Source organism: Asterias amurensis, chromosome 5 (assembly GCF_032118995.1).
Source record: "Asterias amurensis chromosome 5, ASM3211899v1".
NCBI lineage: Eukaryota > Metazoa > Echinodermata > Asteroidea > Forcipulatida > Asteriidae > Asterias > Asterias amurensis.
This window is the reverse complement of record NC_092652.1, coordinates 14,821,514-14,841,537: the sequence shown is the minus strand read 5'-3', so window position 1 is coordinate 14,841,537 and position 20,024 is coordinate 14,821,514. Positions and strand designations below refer to the sequence as shown.

The following is a 20,024-nucleotide window of genomic DNA, read 5'->3' as shown; positions in this document are numbered from 1 at the left end:
GTTATTGTTATTGTTATTGTTATTGTTATTGTTATTGTTATTGTTATTGTTATTGTTATTGTTATTGTTATTGTTATTGTTATTGTTATTGTTATTGTTATTGTTATTGTTATTGTTATTGTTATTGTTATTGTTATTGTTATTGTTATTGTTATTGTTATTGTTATTGTTATTGTTATTGTTATTGTTATTGTTATTGTTATTGTTATTGTTATTGTTATTGTTATTGTTATTGTTATTGTTATTGTTATTGTTATTGTTATTGTTATTGTTATTGTTATTGTTATTGTTATTGTTATTGTTATTGTTATTGTTATTGTTATTGTTATTGTTATTGTTATTGTTATTGTTATTGTTATTGTTATTGTTATTGTTATTGTTATTGTTATTGTTATTGTTATTAGTATTAGTATTAGTATTATTATTATTATTATTATTATTATTATTATTATTATTATTATTATTATTATTATTATTATTATTATTATTATTATTATTATTATTATTATTATTATTATTATTATTTTTGTTAAAGTGTATGGTGAATGGAGGTTACTTACTCATTCAGGTTTGCTGGCCTTAGAGCCGATCTAAGGGACATCCCACTCAAATCAAGCCATTTTTGTATTTCCTTAATCACTTGGCTTGCATTTTTGTGGGATGTCCCTTGGATTCCAGTCAAGTGCTTTTTCAATGCACCCCATAATGGATCTATGTAAAGATAATCAAATCGTTGCTTAATTATAAGTTAACCAAAACAATGCAGACACCATTTAAAGTAAACCATTCATAAATTCAAAAGAATACTTAGTGTCATAGTTTTTTCCATTCCATTGAGGTGCATTATTTTGTATTAAGGAGAGCCATGAAATGTAGACTCTGGTAATTTCTTCCCTTAAAAACAACTCTTCACAAAATACTTTGCTTGCGATGACGTGTTTGTTTTTAGTCACTGCAACCAATGCCAAATGCAGTATTGCAGCAACTGCTGAACAACTTTAACAATGAAAACCTCTCTTACTGGATAATTCACAAATGCTCATGCAACCACAATATTTTGCTTCTTCTTATTTTTGCGCAAAGTTAATGAATGAAGAATATGTTCACCAGAAAATATACTTACCATTGTTGAATCGCCTCTTAGCCTTAGACGGCGACTTTTCAGTTGGAGCGGCTGTGTCTAAAAGACTTCGGTATTTTCTTCCCTCTTTCTGTTGAACAAATTAATTTTGAAAGCTAAGTACAAACATCAGGTCATAACAATTGAACCAATTTGCACAATTTTGTTATGCCAATAAATGTATACAAAAAGTCATCATCAGGCATGAAGCCTTTCTCAGTGTCTTAAACCACACATCACAGGGTTCTTTAGCAACAAGGTGTTTTTCTTCCCTAAATATGTCTTGCAACTTCAATGACCAACATTGTCAAAGTTGCAAAGAGAACGCATTCTATTGGGTGAATTGCTCGACGCAGAATACGCAATGCTCATTCAACCAATGGAATGTGATGTCTTTGCGTCCTTATTGTTATTGTTCTCGTTATCGCTGCAGTGTGATGACCGGGCCTTTTCCCAGAAAGGAGAAGCTTTAATCGGAATGCCTTAAACACAAATAAAAAATAAACTTAAGTAAACAAGATTGAACAAGAAGACAAAATGTAAAAAGACAACACGAAACAAAACAATGAAACAAAAACAGACAAACAAACGGAGTGCACATAATCTGTAGTAGACATCAGACGGACATACCCAATATTAAACTAGTGATACATTAAAAGACATGTTTAATAAATGAGATACCAAGCAAAATAAAGCACATTTAAAGCAAACGGTAGGAATGTAGGAAAGAAAAACAAGACAGAATACATATAAACTACGCTATATACTGGAAGATAATATGTTTAAAAAAAGCAGTTATAAATCAGACAGAGGACTTTGATTTCACGGACTGCCTGAGTCCATACCCAAAACGAGGTCCATGAAAACGAAGAGTGTTCATTAAGAATAATGTGGGAGGAATATAGTAGTTATTAAAGCCATTGGACCCTTTCGGTTCAGACAAAAATAAAAAAGTTCACAGATTTACAAATAACTTACAGGGTTTACAGAAGGCAATGGTGAAAGACTTCTCTTGAAATTTTAGTCCATGAAATGCTTTACTTTTTGAGAAAACAGCAAAACAATATAAATTCTCGTTAACGAGAATTACGGATTTATTTGAAACACATGTCATGACACGGCGAAACGCGCGGAAACAAGGGTGGGTTTTTCCGTTATTTTCTCCTGACTCCGATGACCGATTGAGCCCAATTTTTCACAGGTTTGTTATTTGATATAGGAGTTGTGATACACGAAGTGTGGGCTTTGGAAAATGCTGTTTACCGAAAGGGTCCAATGGCTTTAAGTGATCTAGTATGGTAAAAGTGAAAATCGTTAATTGAGGTGAAATATGAGGAGAAAGTGTGAGGAAGAAGGTAATTGGAGGATGAGGACGAGGATGGGAAAGTGTGCAAATGCTAATAGCCCTTTTCTGTACGACAATAACGCTTGTGCAAGCCCGGCCCAGACAATGTTTCAAAAGTTCAGATTGGGGAAACTGAGAGTATTTTAAAGATAAAAATGAATGTTAGATGGGAGAAAAGAGCGGAGCTTAGAAAGTACACCAGTTTCAATAAAAAACTGTCCTAAATTAAAATTGTTGGTATGGGTGTGCTACTATACCTTCATCTGGTGAACTCTTCTTAGATGGTGATCAACCCTTAGAAGACCCACACTACCACAGCCCTTTACTGGACAGTCGCGCCTTGCCCGCGTGGCTTTAGATGATGGCAAACTGTACAATAAAACAATAAGATAATACTTATGCACATTTAGAGGAGGATGTTTACAGTTGTGTAAGATCATGAGGAAAGAAGAACCTGTTTAGATAAAATAAACTCTCAATGTAGTTATTGAACACAAGTGACATTGACAAACATTTGTGGCAATTTCTTCAGCAAAAACAAATCCCTAATCTGGCAAAAGTAAAACATTATTTGAGCTTAATGGTTTAAAGACTTTGCGTGAGCGAATTTTTAAAGAAAACAATTGTTCAAGAAATTAATCCAACAAATAGCTCATACTTTTTACACTGGTAGATATGGATAGCACATAGTCATGACTGTCTACTTTGTGTGGGTAAATTTGTCTGTAGACTTTTAAACCAAACAATTTATTAACAGTACTGGAAGTGTTGTGGCTGAGCGGTATGTAAGAGCACCGAATTCAAACTTTAGTGTTTATGATCAGCAGAGGGTGGGTCCAAATCCCCAGCCATGACAAGACACTGGACGCTATTGGTAATAGTCAAAGACCAGTCTGCTCACTTGCTGTATCTCAACATATGCATAAAATAACAAACCTCTGAAAATTTGAGCTCAATTGGTCATCGAAGTTGCGAGATAAAAATGAGAAAATGAAAAGAAAAAAAACTGTCACACGAAATTGTGTGCTTTCAGATGCTTGATTTCAAGACCTCAAACTCTTAATGTGAGTTTTCAAAATCAAATTTGCGGAAAATTAATTCTTTCTCAAAAACTATGTCACTTCAGAGGGAGCCGTTCCTCACAATGTTTTTTACTATCAACCTCTCCCCATTACTAATTACCAAGAAAGGTTTTACACTAATACTTATGTTGAGTAATTACCAATAGTGTCCTGCCTTTAAGCAAGACACTTAACCATTGCTTCATCATTTGACGACCAATTGGTCCTGTGTTTTGTGTAACGCACAAAAAAGAACCAAGTGCGCTTATCAAAAAGAGAAGGTGTTTGGCCTCGTGTTCCTGCCTGAGTTGGCAGCAGCACCACAGGACACTGTAAAACATCACATGGTGCTATGTTTAAGGAGTAGATCTCATTGTTCAAACGTAGTTCGCACATACCTTAAAGAAAACACTGTATGATTAAAGAAAATACTGTATGATTAAGTGCTTTGAGTTGCCTTTGGATGTATATTACTATTCTTACAGTTTCCACCATAAGTAAAAGTAACATACTCCTTACACTCATAAAACATTTCAATTATTAATGACAAAATGTAAGACTGACTTACTTTAGCAAGGACTGTTTGAGGTGCTGCTTTCGTAAAGACTTGTCCGTAACCTTGTGTCTTCTCTGCAAGTGTTGACTCATGTAAACCGTCCACACCCTGCACAGGGGACATTTGCGCGTTTTTCTTGGCTGATGAAAGAAAAAAAAACAATAAAAACACAAATGAATGAACAGACGTTAATCTATTTTTCTCAGAAAAAGAGCATGAAAAAGCTTGAGATCTCATCATTGCTAGAATTCGTAGTATCTTCAAATGGAGTTTTAACTCTTTTTTTTTATAGGTCTGGGTACTTTTTGTAAGACACAAAGAAGATTACAACTGTAGAAAAGCTTCCCTAACAATATGAATTTTAAGAAATGAGTATAACAAATCACAGAAAGAAGGTTTGTCTCGGTGAGACTTTATTATTTAAAGGCAGTGGACACTATTGGTAATTACTCAAAATAGTTATCGGCATAAAACCTCATTTGGTAACGAGTAACGGGGAGAGGTTGATAGTATAAAACATTGAGTGAAACGGCTCCCTCTGAAGTGACGTAGTTTTCGAGAAAGAAGTAATTTTCCATGAAATTGATTTTGAGACCTCAAGTTTAGAACTTGAGGTCTAGAAATCAAGCATCTGAAAGCACACAACTTTGTGTCATATGGGTAATTTTTACTTTCATTATTATCTCGCAACTTTGACGACCAATTGAGCTCAAATTTTCACAGGTTTGTTATTTCATACATATGTTGAGACTCACCAAGTGAGAAGACTGGTCTTTGACATTTACCAATAGTGTCCACTGCCTTTAAGCATTTTAAGCATGCATTTACGCATACCAGTTATTATCGTGACATGGTTTTATTCCTTTTTCAATTAATAATGTTTTTATATGTATTATCTTGTATATAATTGCGGTGGATTTAACCATTTGTACATATCTGCTTTGTCATTTTGTCAAGTAATCGTTATTATTTTCATATTATTGTATGTTTATATATTTCTCTAAATATTTTTATATGGAGTTGGTCTACTGTTGTGATTGCCTGTAAAGGATGATTAATTCTTTTTTAATTGAATTGAATTGAATAAGTAAATCACCTCAGCAAGTAATATTTTTATTATCATTATCTTCAACCCATGTACGATGGGTTGTGTGTCATCAACCAAATCCTTCAAGAGAAGCTCCAATCTTAGTTCCAGTTTGGGTAACTAATGTTTAACTAGCTAGAGTTCTCATCAAATGAAAAGACAAATTTTAGACCAAGGAGAAGTCTTTAATGTACAGTAAAAAGGGAAGGCGAGGTGATTCACCAATTTTCCAGGCACCTGAGTTTCACTTAGGTCACCACCAAATAAAATACAAAATAAATAAAAATTCAAAATGATTGTGTAATATTTACACTTTTTTTTGATCCATCATCATCTTCTTCATCTCTATCCTCACGTCGTTCCTCGTCGTCTGCATCATCTTCATCGTCCTCGTCATGGCGATCCTCGTCGTCTGCATCATCTTCATAGTCCTCGTCGTCTGCATCATCTTCATCGTCCTCGTCATGGCGATCCTCGTCGTCTGCATCATCTTCATAGTCCTCGTCTGCATCATCTTCATAGTCCTCGTCACTTTGATCATCGTCGTCCACATCATCATCATCAACATCTTCCTCTTCCTTATCTACATGATCGTCATCCCCATCTTTCCTGGCACTGGAGAACAAAGGAGAAACTATAGGGTAAACTGGGGTAAAAACGCCCATGGGGTAAAAACGCCCACCTGACATGTTTTTACCTTTACTAAAAAATTTCAAGATGAATTATTGAATGTGATTCATTTATATTGAGTAGCCCTTGTATAAAAACTGATAATACAATAAACTTAATTCATTGTCATACTTTAAGGGTATTTAGGTAAAGTTGAAAACAGTTTAAAAAAAAAAGTTTTTCAAACTTAATATCGTAGCTTTGGCCTGTAATACTTCACATGATTTTATAAAGGAACAAAACGTTTAATTTGTTCAGTTGTTTGGTTGATATATATTGAAAATATTTAATATTGTTTTGAGTTATGGTGCCACTTCCGGTTGATCCAGAAGTAGAGGTCGACATGGGGTCACGGTAACCTAAGGCTATCTCCAATTCCAAAGGAGTCTCTTACCAAAAAAAGTTTCAAAATCGATTTTGTCCCACTTCGGGTTGATCCGGAAGGGGAGGTTATCTTGAGGTCACGTGGTTTCAAAATTAATCTCCAATCCCAAAGTAGTCTATAATTACAGTCTAAAAATCAAGTACTTCTTAAGATATGGTCCCACTTCCTGTTGACCCGGAAGTATGAGGTCTGTGTTTTTCGAAGTTTATTTTCAACGCCTAAGGTGTCTTAAACTGAATTAAGTTAGAAAATCGGTTGTATAGTACTTGAGATATGGTCCCACTTCCAGTTGACCGGAAGTAGAGGTCAACTTGAGGTCACAGTGTTTCAAAATGTATCTCCAATCCCAAAGTAGTCTATAACTACAGTCTAAAAATTGAGTTTTTCTTATGATATGGTCCCACTTCCGGGTGAAAAATCTTGACGGTAGGTCGGAACAGCTAATAAAAATTTATACGAAAACAAAACCTGTTTGACGGTAGGTCGGAACATGTTATGATAAAGACACTAACAAATCTGGAAGAAAATAACACCTATTCTGATAATAGGTCGAAACAGTTAAACAATACTTATTTCGGTTACAGTATTTCCATCTTGGTTTTTTCTAGATTCTCTTTTAAGAAGATTTTTTTTTTTTTTTACACCTTATTTTCCAAACTTGATATTTTTTAGCAGGTTGGGGGTTTTAATGTGTGTTTGGGCTGCTCAAATAAAACAGACTGCTATTTCAACTGATCAATACAATGATAACCCATATGAGCTCCAGTTTTTTTGTTGGTAAACTAACCAAATTCCATTATTGTCTCCAGAATGAACTCTTTTTCTTTGATTTTTAATTATTAGGGAATCACAAAAACGATTATGACAGAGGGCAACTAATGAAGCATTCAGAACAAAAAAATAGTAGATGATATTGGTAGTAAACTAATCTGTTGACCAAAAATAAGGTGAAAAGATCATTATAAATCTAAATTACCTTTTCTCCTGCTCGTTGTGATCAGTTGCCTCATCAGCAATAGGGGAGCTTAAACAAAATAATGAAAATGCATGTAAGAATTGCTTCCTTAGTAACTTACTATTGTTATTAAAGACTCTTGAGGTTGAGCTTTAAAAGATCTGGATACTTATTGTAGCACAACACACATTGGCCACAGATTTACCTAAACCTTTTTCGGTTTGCAGATAATTATTATAGAAGCTTCCAATAAAGTATTACTTGCTGTGGTGCTGTAGTTTTTTTAGAAATTAAAAATTAATATCTGTGAAAAAATAAATCAAACATTACCCGAACTGGTATTGAATAGCAACACTATACCTTTTTGCATGCCGCTTAATTATTGTTCATCTCGCATAGACAAAAAAATTTTTTGGACACTATACTAATTAAATTGTTAAGGCCTCCCCTTTCACTTGTAACGAAATATAACCAGAAAAGCTTGATTTTTTGCATTACACAGAAATGAACCCCAGAAATGGCCAAATAACAGTGCACAGACCTTCTTGGTGGAATATACAGCTAGATAGTGCGAATTAGGTTCGCTGGTCTGAAGATTCGTTAGTCCGAAGGTACCATAGTCCAAATTGAGCATAAGGTTTGATTGTCGGTTCAGACTATCAGACCTTAATCGTCAATTCGGACTATGGAACCTTCTGACATCGAGCCTTGGGACTATTGAACCTTCGGACTAATGGACCTTCGGACGTCTATTGGGGGGACACCTTCTTGGTGAACATTGACCTTGACAACAGTGTCCCACAACTGTTATCTTCCACAAATTGTATATCCGGATCAAATTTATTTGTGGAGACTTAATTGAAATTTGTATTTTGCCCATTTTTGGTTGTCACAGCAATGAATTATTTTTGTGTATGCACGCTGCAAACCTATGTACATTAGGCCAACTTCAACTGATCTCAATGTGTGGTATACAACATGTAATCTGACAATTGAAACACTTTTACTGTAAAATATTGATTTAATCTGATCTTACCACACAAATAACAGATTAAATAATTATTTTATAATAAAATGCTACAAATCGAAATAAATAGAAATACACAAGTAAATACAACCTGTAGGGTACATGACGTACAGGCCTATATTTGGAATGCAATTGCTGTGGCAATTGAAAATTTGAAAACTGCCCACATTTCAAGTCATTGATGTTTAATACTTTGTGCCTGGAGCAAAATTTGATGGGGCCCTGCAAAAATTGTATAAAAGGATTTTGGTTATTATATATACAACTGTTTGACAGTTCTACCAAAACAAGTAACGATTGTGAAAGATTTAAAATGATAGTACAAAGCTTCCCTTGGTACCATTGTTGTTGTTTTTTTAATGAGTTTTAATAAAGAATGTCACAACATTATGTATTTGGTAGACTATATGAATCAATGTTCTATTTGAACTTACTCTTCTTCACCAGTCAATATCTTGCCTCCAGCAGCCAACTCTTCAAGTATATTCATTGCCTAAAAAAAAAAAATGATTGTAACTCAATGAATATACAGACACAGATCCATGGACAATGACATGTTATAAGTGTCTTAATTTAAATGTTTCTTTTTCATTTTCTTTAAAACTAATCTTTACACTTAAGCTAATTAAATAAAACAACTTTAGGTTATTACATAAAAACTTCCCATCGAAACATAATCATATTAAGCATGTTAAGTGCTTGTGCATATTAGGCCTGTGCATTGCAACATACATGTTTGCAATTGCAATCATTATTTTTTGGCAGCTTTTCAGATCCAATTGAAAATGTGTGATCCAATCTTTAACCCTGTTTTTTTCGGTGAATGTTATTTCACTTTTACACCTTTAAGTCATATTTTAATATTTTTAGCAATTTAGTTTTAAGTTGACAGGCTAACGCATATGTCAATTATTTGAAAGGAACGTGTTGCCTTGACTTAGGATTGGAGGAGTTGGTCTTTGATGTTAATAAAGATATTTAAAAGTAGAATATAATGATACACACAAGTGTCACTTGAAATTGTGTGGTTTTCCTTTTACCATGCTATTAACATGGTCGGCCATTTATGGGAGTCAAATTTCCATGGAAATGTAAACCTTGATGCCAACATTTTTAAATTGCACAAATGGGACAAATGAGAAATCATTTTGTAGGCTCTTATTGTATGATTTTGAATAAAATATAATTGTTACTATAATGTTTAGCGGCTTAAGTGTTATTTTCAAGTGAAAAACAATGACATTGGCACAAAAATAATGTTTGCCAAATTTATCCAATAAATGTGCTTGTTTTGGTTTTGTACCTGGTCACGGTTGAAGTTTGCAACAACACAATGATGGGAAGGGGGAAAATTAATTTATGGTATTCAATATTTTAGGAAACTTACTTTTCTGATGTATGTACATTTTTTAAATGGCAGAAAATGTTCAAATTTACATCACAAAAGACTATTGGTACATGTACACCCTCTTTATATACATGGAATTATTATTTTAAAAGATCTTCTGAATTGTACACAAAATATCATTTAAATTACTTCAAAAATTCAATAGGTGACCTTTGACTTTGGCACCGTTCACCCACCAACTTTAAACTTTCACAATTTTTAAATACATAAGTCAAATCTATGTATCTGGACCAAATTGTGGTTAAGGGGACTCTTTTAAGGTAAGGCAACATTTTGAAGTTGAGGTTATTTTCGGTTGCCACATATGCATTTATGCATACAACTTGGATTAAAACTGTTTCTTAATAAACACCAATTGAATTAATTTACACTTAAAATAAAGTCCAATATGTTTATAAGGCCAAGTAAAATAAATAACATGTTGCTCTTGCGGACTTTTTGAAAAAGTTTGTGAGGGAGGTCCTTGAAAACATAATTTGTTATTTTCAAATTTTTTGTTTTAATTTTTTTCAAGATGGCCACCATTTCTAAGATGGCCGCCATATCGTATTTGAAGATGGTTTTAGGGTTTTATTAGTATGTTCTGTATGTCGTGAAATTCTGTGTGTGTTTCTGTGTCTATTTTGATAAAATGTGTTAAAATACCAAGTTTCTCATTAAAGCCATTATACACTTTCGGTAAACAGTATTGTCCAAATCCCACACTTTGCGTATCACAACTTATATATAAAATAACAGACTTGTGAAAATTTAGGTTCAAGTCGGAAGAAAATAACGGGAAAACCCATTCTTTTTTTCTGCGCGTTTCGCGGTGTCATGACATGTGTTTAAAATAAATCCGTAATACTCGCTAACGAGAATTTATATTGTTTTAATGTTTTTTTAAAAAGTAAAGCATTTCATGGAACAATATTTCAAGAAAAGTCTTTCACCATTACCTTCTGTAAACCCTGTAAATTATTTGTAAATCTGTGAACTTTTTTTTTGTTTGTTCTGTACCAAAAGTGTATAGTGGCTTTATTGCGTTTTAATAGCATTTTTGTAGGCCTACATGTATGAAAGATGATGATATTGCTCAATAAAAATGAAGGGTACAATTACAATAGCTATCTTGTTTTTAGAACCAAATACAACAAAAAATCCACGGGGCTACCATAAATCGAGGCGCGTGGGGACGAGCAACATGTTATTTATTTTTATTGGCCTATACAATTATTTGAAATGTGGGTATGTATTTATCCTATGTTTTCCCACAGCAATTAATGCATGTATAGGCCTACTGTAACCTTGTACATGTACATCATGTACCAGTACTTGCATTACATGGGCAATTACAATTATTTCTAGATATGACCTCAATTAGGGTGGTATTTGTCATGTGGGCATTGTTAACACTTATACTATACAATAACAATTTTATCTTCCATTTTAGTGTTGCACATGTAGTAACTTTTTAGAACAATGATCAAGTAGAGTAAATGAAGCCTTTTGAAGTGACGAGTGCACAGCAGCAACCTTATATAGTACACACTATAATATGCAAACAATTGTCCAATGCATTGCTAATGCTGTTGCAATTGAAAATGGGCAAAAAAAACAAATTCACAAATGACTTAAAGCCATTGGACCCTTTCGGTAAACAGTATTGTCCAAGGCCGACACTTCGTGTATTACAACTTCTATATCAAATAACCTGTGAAAAATTGGGCTCAATCGGTCATCGGAGTCGGGAGAAAATAACGGACAAACCCACCCTTGTTTCCGCGCGTTTCGTCGTGTCATGACGTGTGTTCAAAATAAATCCGTAATTCTCGTTAACAAGAATTGATATTGTTTTGCTGTTTTCTCAAAAAGTAAAGCATTTCATGGAATAATATTTCAAAGAGAAGTATTTCACCACTACCTTCTGTAAACCCTGTAAGTTATTTGTAAATCTGTGAACTTTTTTTTTTTTTTTCTGTACCGAAAGGGTCCAATGGCTTTAATGATCACCAAAACAGCCAAATAGGCCTACAGTGTTGGGTAATGATGCAACGTGTGTGTGACACTAAATAATGCGATTGCTGTGGCAATTTAAAAACAGGGCAAAATACCCCAATTAAAAAATGGTTTAATAAATGAAAATTAAAAAAGTTTTTAAAATTAACACGATCGCTTGTATCATTAGAAGTCAAATCTAAATCTTTACAAAATTTCATTTTTAAGACTTGTCTCATTTATGGTTATAATTGAATTATTTGAAATGTGTGTGTGTATGTTTTCCCACAGCAATTAATGCATGTATAGGCCTACTGCGTACCGTACATGTACATCATGTACCAGTACTTGCATTACATGGGCACACAATTATTTCTAGTATGACCTCTATTTTGGTGGTATTTGTACTGTGGCCATTGTAACACTTTTATTATACAATAACAATTTTATCTTTCATTATGGTGTTGTACATGTAGTAGCAAAATGTCAGCCTTTTGATGTGATGGGTGCACAGCAGCAACCTTATATAGTACACACTATAATATGCAAAATATCCATTTGTCCAAATGCATTGCTAATGCTGTGGCAATTGAAAATGGGCAAAAAACACAAATTCACAAATGGTTTAAAGATGCTAAAAGTTTTGATTCAATAGGTATTTTAATGATGAGGGTCGAGAAAGTTAAAAGCTTACATTTTGAGCCGTTGCTCGAAAAAGTCCGCAGTGAAATTAAGTGCCCTAATTAGTTTCTGTCAGGATCCCGACAATATATCACGTGACCAATTTTTTAATGTGATTTATAAGAAACACTTTAAATTTGTGTTATGGTCTGGCCATTAAAAGTAAAAATAATTTTCGTTAGAGCCAGTGATACTCTTTGAAATACCATTCACTCAAAAAAATCTATTTTTTAATGTTTGGGGCCAAAAATCTGCATAGCATCATCAATACAGCCAATGTAGGCCTACAGTGTTGGGTAATGATGCAACGTGTGTGACCCAGATGGCATCTTAAAAATGGGCAACTATAATTAAAAAAAGGTTTAATAAATGAAAATTATAATAAAAAAATCAAAAAAAAATTAACACCATCCTTTGTATAATAAGAAGTCTCTAAATCATTGCAAAATTTAATTTTGAAGACTTAAGTCTCATTCATGGATTTAATGCAATTATTTGAAATGTGTGACATGTATGTTTAAAAGTTCCCATGCAGCAGATTATGCATATTATAGGCTACTGTGTAATACCTTGTACATGTACATCATGTACCAGTACTTGCATTACATGGGCACAAAAGTATTTCTAGATATGACGTCAATTAGGGTGGTATTTGTCATGTGGGCATTTGTAAAAAAATTATTATACATTAACAATTTTATCTACAATTTGGTTTCACATGTAGTAACATAACATTTTAATTTTAATTTCAATATGAGCAAATTAAATGTACAATAATGTAGGCCTACCAGCGATTATAGGGGTTTATGCAAGGTATATAATACACTGCATGTCCAAATGCATTGGGGTGGCAACCAATAATGGGCAAAATACCCAAACTCAAAAATGGTTTATACATAAATGAAAATTAAAAAAAGTTTATTAAATTAACTCCATTTATATAATTAGAAGTCCAATCTAAATCTTTACAAGAATTCATTTTGAACACTTGTCTCATTCATGGTGTTTATAATGCAATTATTTGAAATGTGTGTACATGTTTGTTATTATCCTGAATGCCACAGCAGTTGTTGCATACGTAGGCCTACAGTGCAGTATACATTGTACATCATGTACCAGTACTTGCATGACATGGGCAAAACATTATTTCTAGATGATCTAATTTGGTTGTATTTAATGCGTGGCCATTAACACTTTTATTGTACAATACTGATTTTATCTTCCATATGGTGTGTAGTAACTTTTTAGAACAATATGTAAGCCTTTTGAAGTGGTAGGTGCATGCAGCAGCAACCTTATTTGGTACACACTATGCAATTTATTCATTGTCCAAATGCATTTGCTGTGGCAACCGCAATTTAAAAATGGTTTAATGATCAATATAGCCAAGTGTAAGGCTAGTAATTGATGCAATGTGTTTTTTTTATACTATATGCATGTCCAAATGCCTTTGCTGTGGCAATTGTAAATGGGCAAAATACCCCAATTCAAAAATGGTTTAAATAAATGACAGTTAAAAAGTTTTTATTAACAACATTTGTAATTACAAGTCCTATCTAATCTTATTCATGGTTATAATGCAATTATTTGAAATGCGTGTGTAAATCCTATAGATGTTTTAGATGCCACAGCAATGCACGTGTACATACTGTACATCACATGTTTGCATTATGGACACAAAATTCCATTTAGATGATCTCAATTGGTGGTATTTGTATTATTTTACAGTTAGCGCTTATCCACCAATCAGGGCCCAATTTCATAGAGCTGCTAATAAGCATAAAAATCTGCCACGCATGAAATTTCTTCCTTGATAAAAACAGGATTATACCAACCAAATTTACAATTGTTGCATATTGCTTGTTACTGGTATTCAGCTGTTGTTTGCTTATATTTCCTGAAAATCACGTGGAAATTTGGTTGGTAATCCCATTTTTGTCAAGGAAGAAATGTGATGCTAAGCAAATTTTTATGCTAAGCAGCTCTATGAAATTGGGCCCAGATGCTCGAACTGGAGGGGGGATAAAAACATATACATGTGCTACGCTCTGTTTTGAACTTACTATGTTTTTATTGCACAGTGTGTTGTCAATGCGTCACGGTACTATGCAAGGGGTAAAAATACCATGTACTGTGTACATCAATGAACCAGTACTTGTACTACATGGGCACAAAATTATTTCTAGATATGATCTCAATTGGTGGTATTTAATATGTGGCCATGAACACTTTCATTGTCGTATAACGATTTTATCTTCCATGGTGTGGTACATGTCGTAACATAAGTTTTTAGAACATGATCAATAGAGCCATATAGGCCTACAGTGATGGGTAATGAACAATGTGTACATTATACCACGATACACACTAACTATGCATGTCAGAAATGCATTGCTGTGGCAACAGAAAACCACAAAATACCCCAATTTATCCAAAAAAAAGGAGGAGAGTCTCCAAAAGGATATTTAATCACATAACAATTGTGAAAGTGGCAGAAATTTAAAGTTGCCGAGTTCAACAATTAAGGTGACCAAGAATGCAGGCCCTGTGATATTTACTGTTATGAATGAACTGTTGGGCTTTATTTGCAACTATTGAATTGAACGAATATAGCTCTATCAATGATAGCGGGTAACCACATAATACAACATAATCTGCAAAATAAAGGCCTTCTGATTATCAAGTATACAAGTGGGGGGGGGGGGGTTTACTGAAATGAAATCAAATGTTTCTGGAGAGATTAACTGAGTGATTTATGTACAAAAGGAGGATGAGATACACTTGTACATGTAGGTCCAAACTATCAGAATGATTTACACTTGAAATGTAAAATTAACGGCTTCAATCGCGCATTGGGTGCCATATGCCCTTTTGAGAGGGACCTTATTTCCGAAACAACTTGGAAATCACACATATTTTTTGTAAGTGTTAATTAAAAAGCACCCAAATATTTGACCATGTACAAGGGTGTTTAAAATGAATTTCAGCCAAATCTGAGCATTTGAGCTGACTCAAGGCTGACTTGTCCTATTTTTCATAATATTTTTAATTTGATAAAAAATGACGCAGGTTTTGGGATAAATTGATATTCTAGCTTATAAAAGGTTTCAAGGGTACTTTTTGGAGGACAAAACACAATGTCCACAGCTTTACATCTTACACTTTTTGAAGAATGACGGTAGGAAAGCTTAAATTTCAATGTTACTTGCTGAGGTGCTGTCTTATTTGAGTAGAATAAAACATTGCCCAAAAATATTGTTTGCCTCAGTGAGACAAACATTATTGAGGCTTATGTGAAACATGATATTAGGCAATTTTGTTTTAACAATTGGTAAAATACGTCTTTTAGGGTAAACATGTATATAATAGCATAACTGGTAAATTTGCTTTACTTGCTAAAAATTCACCAAATTTTTTTTGGTATGACACTCTTTTACTCATTTCTCAAAACCAACAGCACCTAAAATAATAAATAATAATAATAAGACTTGTAATGCGCACGTATCCACCCTGCTGGGTGTTCAAGCAAGTAATATTTTAAGGAAAGCTTTTTACCATCATTATCTTCAAATTGTGATTCAGTTTAATGTAAGTTTTACTTGCTGAGGATGATGTAGTTTTCAAGAAATGAGTAAAACAATGTGATGAAAATAATTTTTGAGACCTCAAACATTTTTAGGTCTCCAAAAACACACAACTTCATGAGACAAGGGTGCTTTTACTTGCATAATTAAGTATCTTAAAAAAAATCTTGACACACTCATTACAAATGAAATTTATACATTGGTTCAAGAAGACATTTAAATCTATCATTTAATGAACAGCACAAGTTTGAAAGTTAAATGCATACTTTGTAGAATTTGTAAAAATGCACATTACAAAGAACAGGCCTGGCTCCAATTAAAATTGGAGCTATGCACATCATTGATGTTGTATGAAACTAGCAATCAATCACGGATGAACTGTTGTTGTCAAAAACAATTTGTAAAATGCATGACTATACATGTATTTTGATAGTTTGACGTCAAATTTCGATCACATTCCTTTTAAAATAACAAAAGAATTATTTCAAGGTGTATGGTTAACTAAGGACACGCCTAAAATGTCAACATCATATCAATATTTAACTGATGTATGAACCTACAAAAGAACACCCCCCCCCCCCCCCCCAAGAAAAAAAAAAAGAGAAAAAAAAACTTCTGAACTTACCATATTTACTTGAATCTTTTCAAAGTCACTTGGAAGAAGCACAAGTAAGATCTGGAGCTCTTGAGATCCACACTCCGTGAGATATTTAAGTCAGAATGAATGTCTACAGCAAGCGTGATACATCATATCATGCAGCAATGATCATATGGTGGTTGTGAAATGGAAGATTAAACCAAAGTTACATGCTCTGATTCGTCGAAATGGGGGACTAAACCAAAGTTACATGCTCTGATTGGTCGATTGGTGAAACTATAATCCCAAAGCTATAAAAATCAAAGCACATAAGAGACATGATACATCTTCTAATAAATAGAGAGTTCCAGCCAGCCAGGAGCCTGCTGGCCTACTCCAGTCAAAAGAATTAACAAAAATTGACACCTCATCAAACCAATCTAAGGGTTTATACCTATAATCCTGAAGCAATAAACATCTTAGCACCAGAGGTCCTCTTTTTGCTTTCAAGAAACAAAGGGTGTCAGCCAGCCAGGAGCCTACTGGCTTCTTTTCAAGTCAAAGTAATTAACAAACATTGCCACACCATAAAACCAATGAAAGGGTTTATTAGGCTGAAGAGTACTGAATATTTATGATGCCTATAGGGAAGTCTTAAATGCTATCATTGGTCGATTCTGGGATTCTGCAACTCAGATTTTGCTAACTGGGGAGAGCTTTCAAGACCCCCTTTCAGCCTTCAAAGCTGATTACTTCATCAGTCATTGACACCAGACTATCTGCCCCAACTCCAAAAATCACTGTCAAGGCTGTGAGAACAGAGCCTTGAAACAATAAAAACAGAAGAAATTTTGAAGGGCACTGGTAACTCTTCCAATCAGACCCACAATTACCAAATGTTCAAGTTTACTTTGCTGAAAGCCTTGTATGGGGGTTAACCGTTTATTAATTCTAAATTGGGTTTCTCACTGCCTATTTGAAACACACACAGACCATCCAGACAATCAGATTTATGAACTCTATTAAAAATATTAAAGGAGAGCAAGTTCTATTTACCAACGTCATCTATAATCATGAAGCTATCAAAATCATAGCACCTTAGAGGTACATCTTTCATGCTTTAAAAAAATAAAGGGTGTCAGCCAGCCAGGAGCCTACTTGCTTCTTTTTCAGTAAATAAAAGAGTTAACAAACATTGCCACACATTATTAATTCAATGAAATATATTAATAAAAATGTATTTTTATTTTGATAACTCCCCATTGCTTAAAGGAACATGTTGCCTTGGATCGGTCGAGTTGGTCTTTGAAAAGCGTTTGAAACCGTTTATTGTAAAATGCCTATGGTTATTAAAAGATGTAAATCCACATACATTTACCTCGAAATTGAGTGGTTTTTGCGAACCAACACAGTCGGCGATTTATAATGGCCAGCCGTGTTTGTCAACGAGGTAAAAAGAAAACCCCGCAATTTCGAGTGATACTTGTGTTGATCATTATATTCTAATTTCTAAATATTCTAATGCATTTTGTAATAAACGGTTACAAAGCGTTTCAAAGAACAACTCGACCTGTCCAAGGCAACGTGTTCCTTTAAAAGTGCAACATTCACAAGCTGCCATCCATGGATTATTCCTTGCGTCATGGTTCATCCATGTGCTGCATGCATTTAGATCAGTTAAATTTGTGTTTTTAACTTAGTCTTTTGGAAAATTACTGTTTGTGCTTGTTTATAAATGGTGTCAGAAGAATATTCCATAATTCTGCTGCTGCTGCTGTTGCAAGAGCTCTTGCCCCATAAAAATTAGTGAAAGTCGAGGTGAACAGAAGAGAACTGGATTTATAGCGGAGATTACAAACTTGAATGATGATATTCTTGGATGAGTTCTCTGAGATAACAGGGCCCAAACTTTGTAAACATAAGAACGTCACCAATTCTACTAATAGAAAGAGGGAAGCCAAGTGACATGAACCTTTTAGCAATTCCATAAAATGAAAAAAGTCTTGTCGTGGATGTAGAACAGTCAGTTTGGGGTTATATGAGGATAAATATATCTTTAAAACCTAGAAGGCAGCTTTGCTAGCATGTGTGGGCTCAATCCTCCCTAAATTCTTTTGGTAAGTTATCTCACACAAAATTGATTGAGTATGTATTGCATAAGTTAATGCTTGGCCCTATCAGTATGAATCCATTGTTATTCAGGCCTAAATTGACCCTTTATAAGGCTGAATGGGTGTTCTAAAGGCAGTTGTAAATGGTACACAGTGGTCCATGAAGTACACTCAATTAGGGGTAATAAATTTGTATGGATAAGCTTTAAACCCTTTTATGAGAGCTCCTGAACAGTGATTAAGTTGAACAATCTGTAGAAAGCCCATTGTTGTGTAGCAGGCTCCTATTATAAACCCTTGCTTCTAAGAAGACTGGCTCCATATGAAACAAATCTCCTGGTTATTAATTTTAGTTTTAACCATAAACTAATGTGAGTAAGAGTTGTTTACTCAGTGACTCCTTTATATTCCCACACCCCCATGTTCTCACACCCCTTCCCACTGCCTTTGTTCTTAATACACCCTCATGTGCTGAGAACATGCATGATCAGTTCCTTTTAGCCACTATGTTTTAAGGGAACAAAATGTGCGATCAGCTGGTACGCACCAGCCCCTGTAATAGCTTATTCTTGGTGTGTGCGTTTGCTCGCATGGTGTTAAAAACTACCATTTAAAGACAGTGTACACTATTGGTAATTGTCAAAGACCAGTCTTCTCACTTGGTGTATCTCAACATATGCACAAAATAACAAACCTGTGCAAATGTGAGCTCGATCGGTCGTTCGGAGTTGCGATATAACTATGAAAGAAAAAACACCCTTGTCACACGAACTTGCTTGATTTCGGGACCTCAAGTTCTAAACTTGAGGTCTCGAAATCGACTTTGTGGAAAATTACTTCTTTTTCGAAAACTACTCCACTTCATAATGTTTCATACTACCAACCTCTTCCCATTACTTGATACCAAGTAAGGTTTTATGCTAACAATTATTTTGAGTAATTACCAATAGTGTCCACTGCCTTTAAGCAGTCTCTTAATACTTAAAAAGGTCGCCAGTCCTAAATTGTACATATTGCAAGCTTACTCGAGCGAATTTGATAACATTACTTTTAAATGTAGTGAATACAAATTATGCTTTTAAATGATTAGTGTGTAGTAAGATAAATGTCTGAATGAAAAGAACGAAATGCACATTTAAACAAAATTGAGTGCACTTATAGCTGAGTTTCAAGTGCATTATGTGGATATGCATTCCATTTAATCGTGTTAATGAAACTGAATGAAGTTTTCCGAAACTGGCAAATAACTTGTCAACACAATCATGTAGGGTGTTGCAACATAATGGCCGGTTTCGAACGGTGGACTAAGCAAATCTGAGTCTTTTAGTATTTTGGAAACACTGGAGTTTGTGTATTTTTGTCAGCCACTCTGAGTTTTTGGTGTTTTGGGGAAACTGGACTGCATGGTATTTTTGTGAGCCAATCTGATTTTTTTTTTTTTGGGGGGGGGAACATTTACTTTGGTGTATTTGTGTCAGCCA

At 34.1% G+C, this 20,024-nt stretch overlaps 1 protein-coding gene across 1 annotated transcript in view; it reads right to left on the bottom strand.

The window, feature by feature from the left end:
• The window catches only part of LOC139937276 (uncharacterized), a 31,859-nt gene extending 15,300 nt beyond the window's left edge, over window positions 1–16,559 (bottom strand). Inside the window, exons 1-8 of the mRNA XM_071932377.1 lie at window positions 16,481–16,559; window positions 8,640–8,698; window positions 7,200–7,247; window positions 5,481–5,784; window positions 4,095–4,222; window positions 2,723–2,834; window positions 1,124–1,211; window positions 561–711 (exon numbers count right to left, since the gene is read on the bottom strand). Of these exons, the coding sequence (XP_071788478.1) occupies window positions 561–711; window positions 1,124–1,211; window positions 2,723–2,834; window positions 4,095–4,222; window positions 5,481–5,784; window positions 7,200–7,247; window positions 8,640–8,698; window positions 16,481–16,483 (893 nt within the window). The 5' untranslated portion in view covers window positions 16,484–16,559. The remainder of the gene's footprint in view (window positions 1–560; window positions 712–1,123; window positions 1,212–2,722; window positions 2,835–4,094; window positions 4,223–5,480; window positions 5,785–7,199; window positions 7,248–8,639; window positions 8,699–16,480) is intronic.
• Window positions 16,560–20,024: the final 3,465 nt, after the last annotated feature.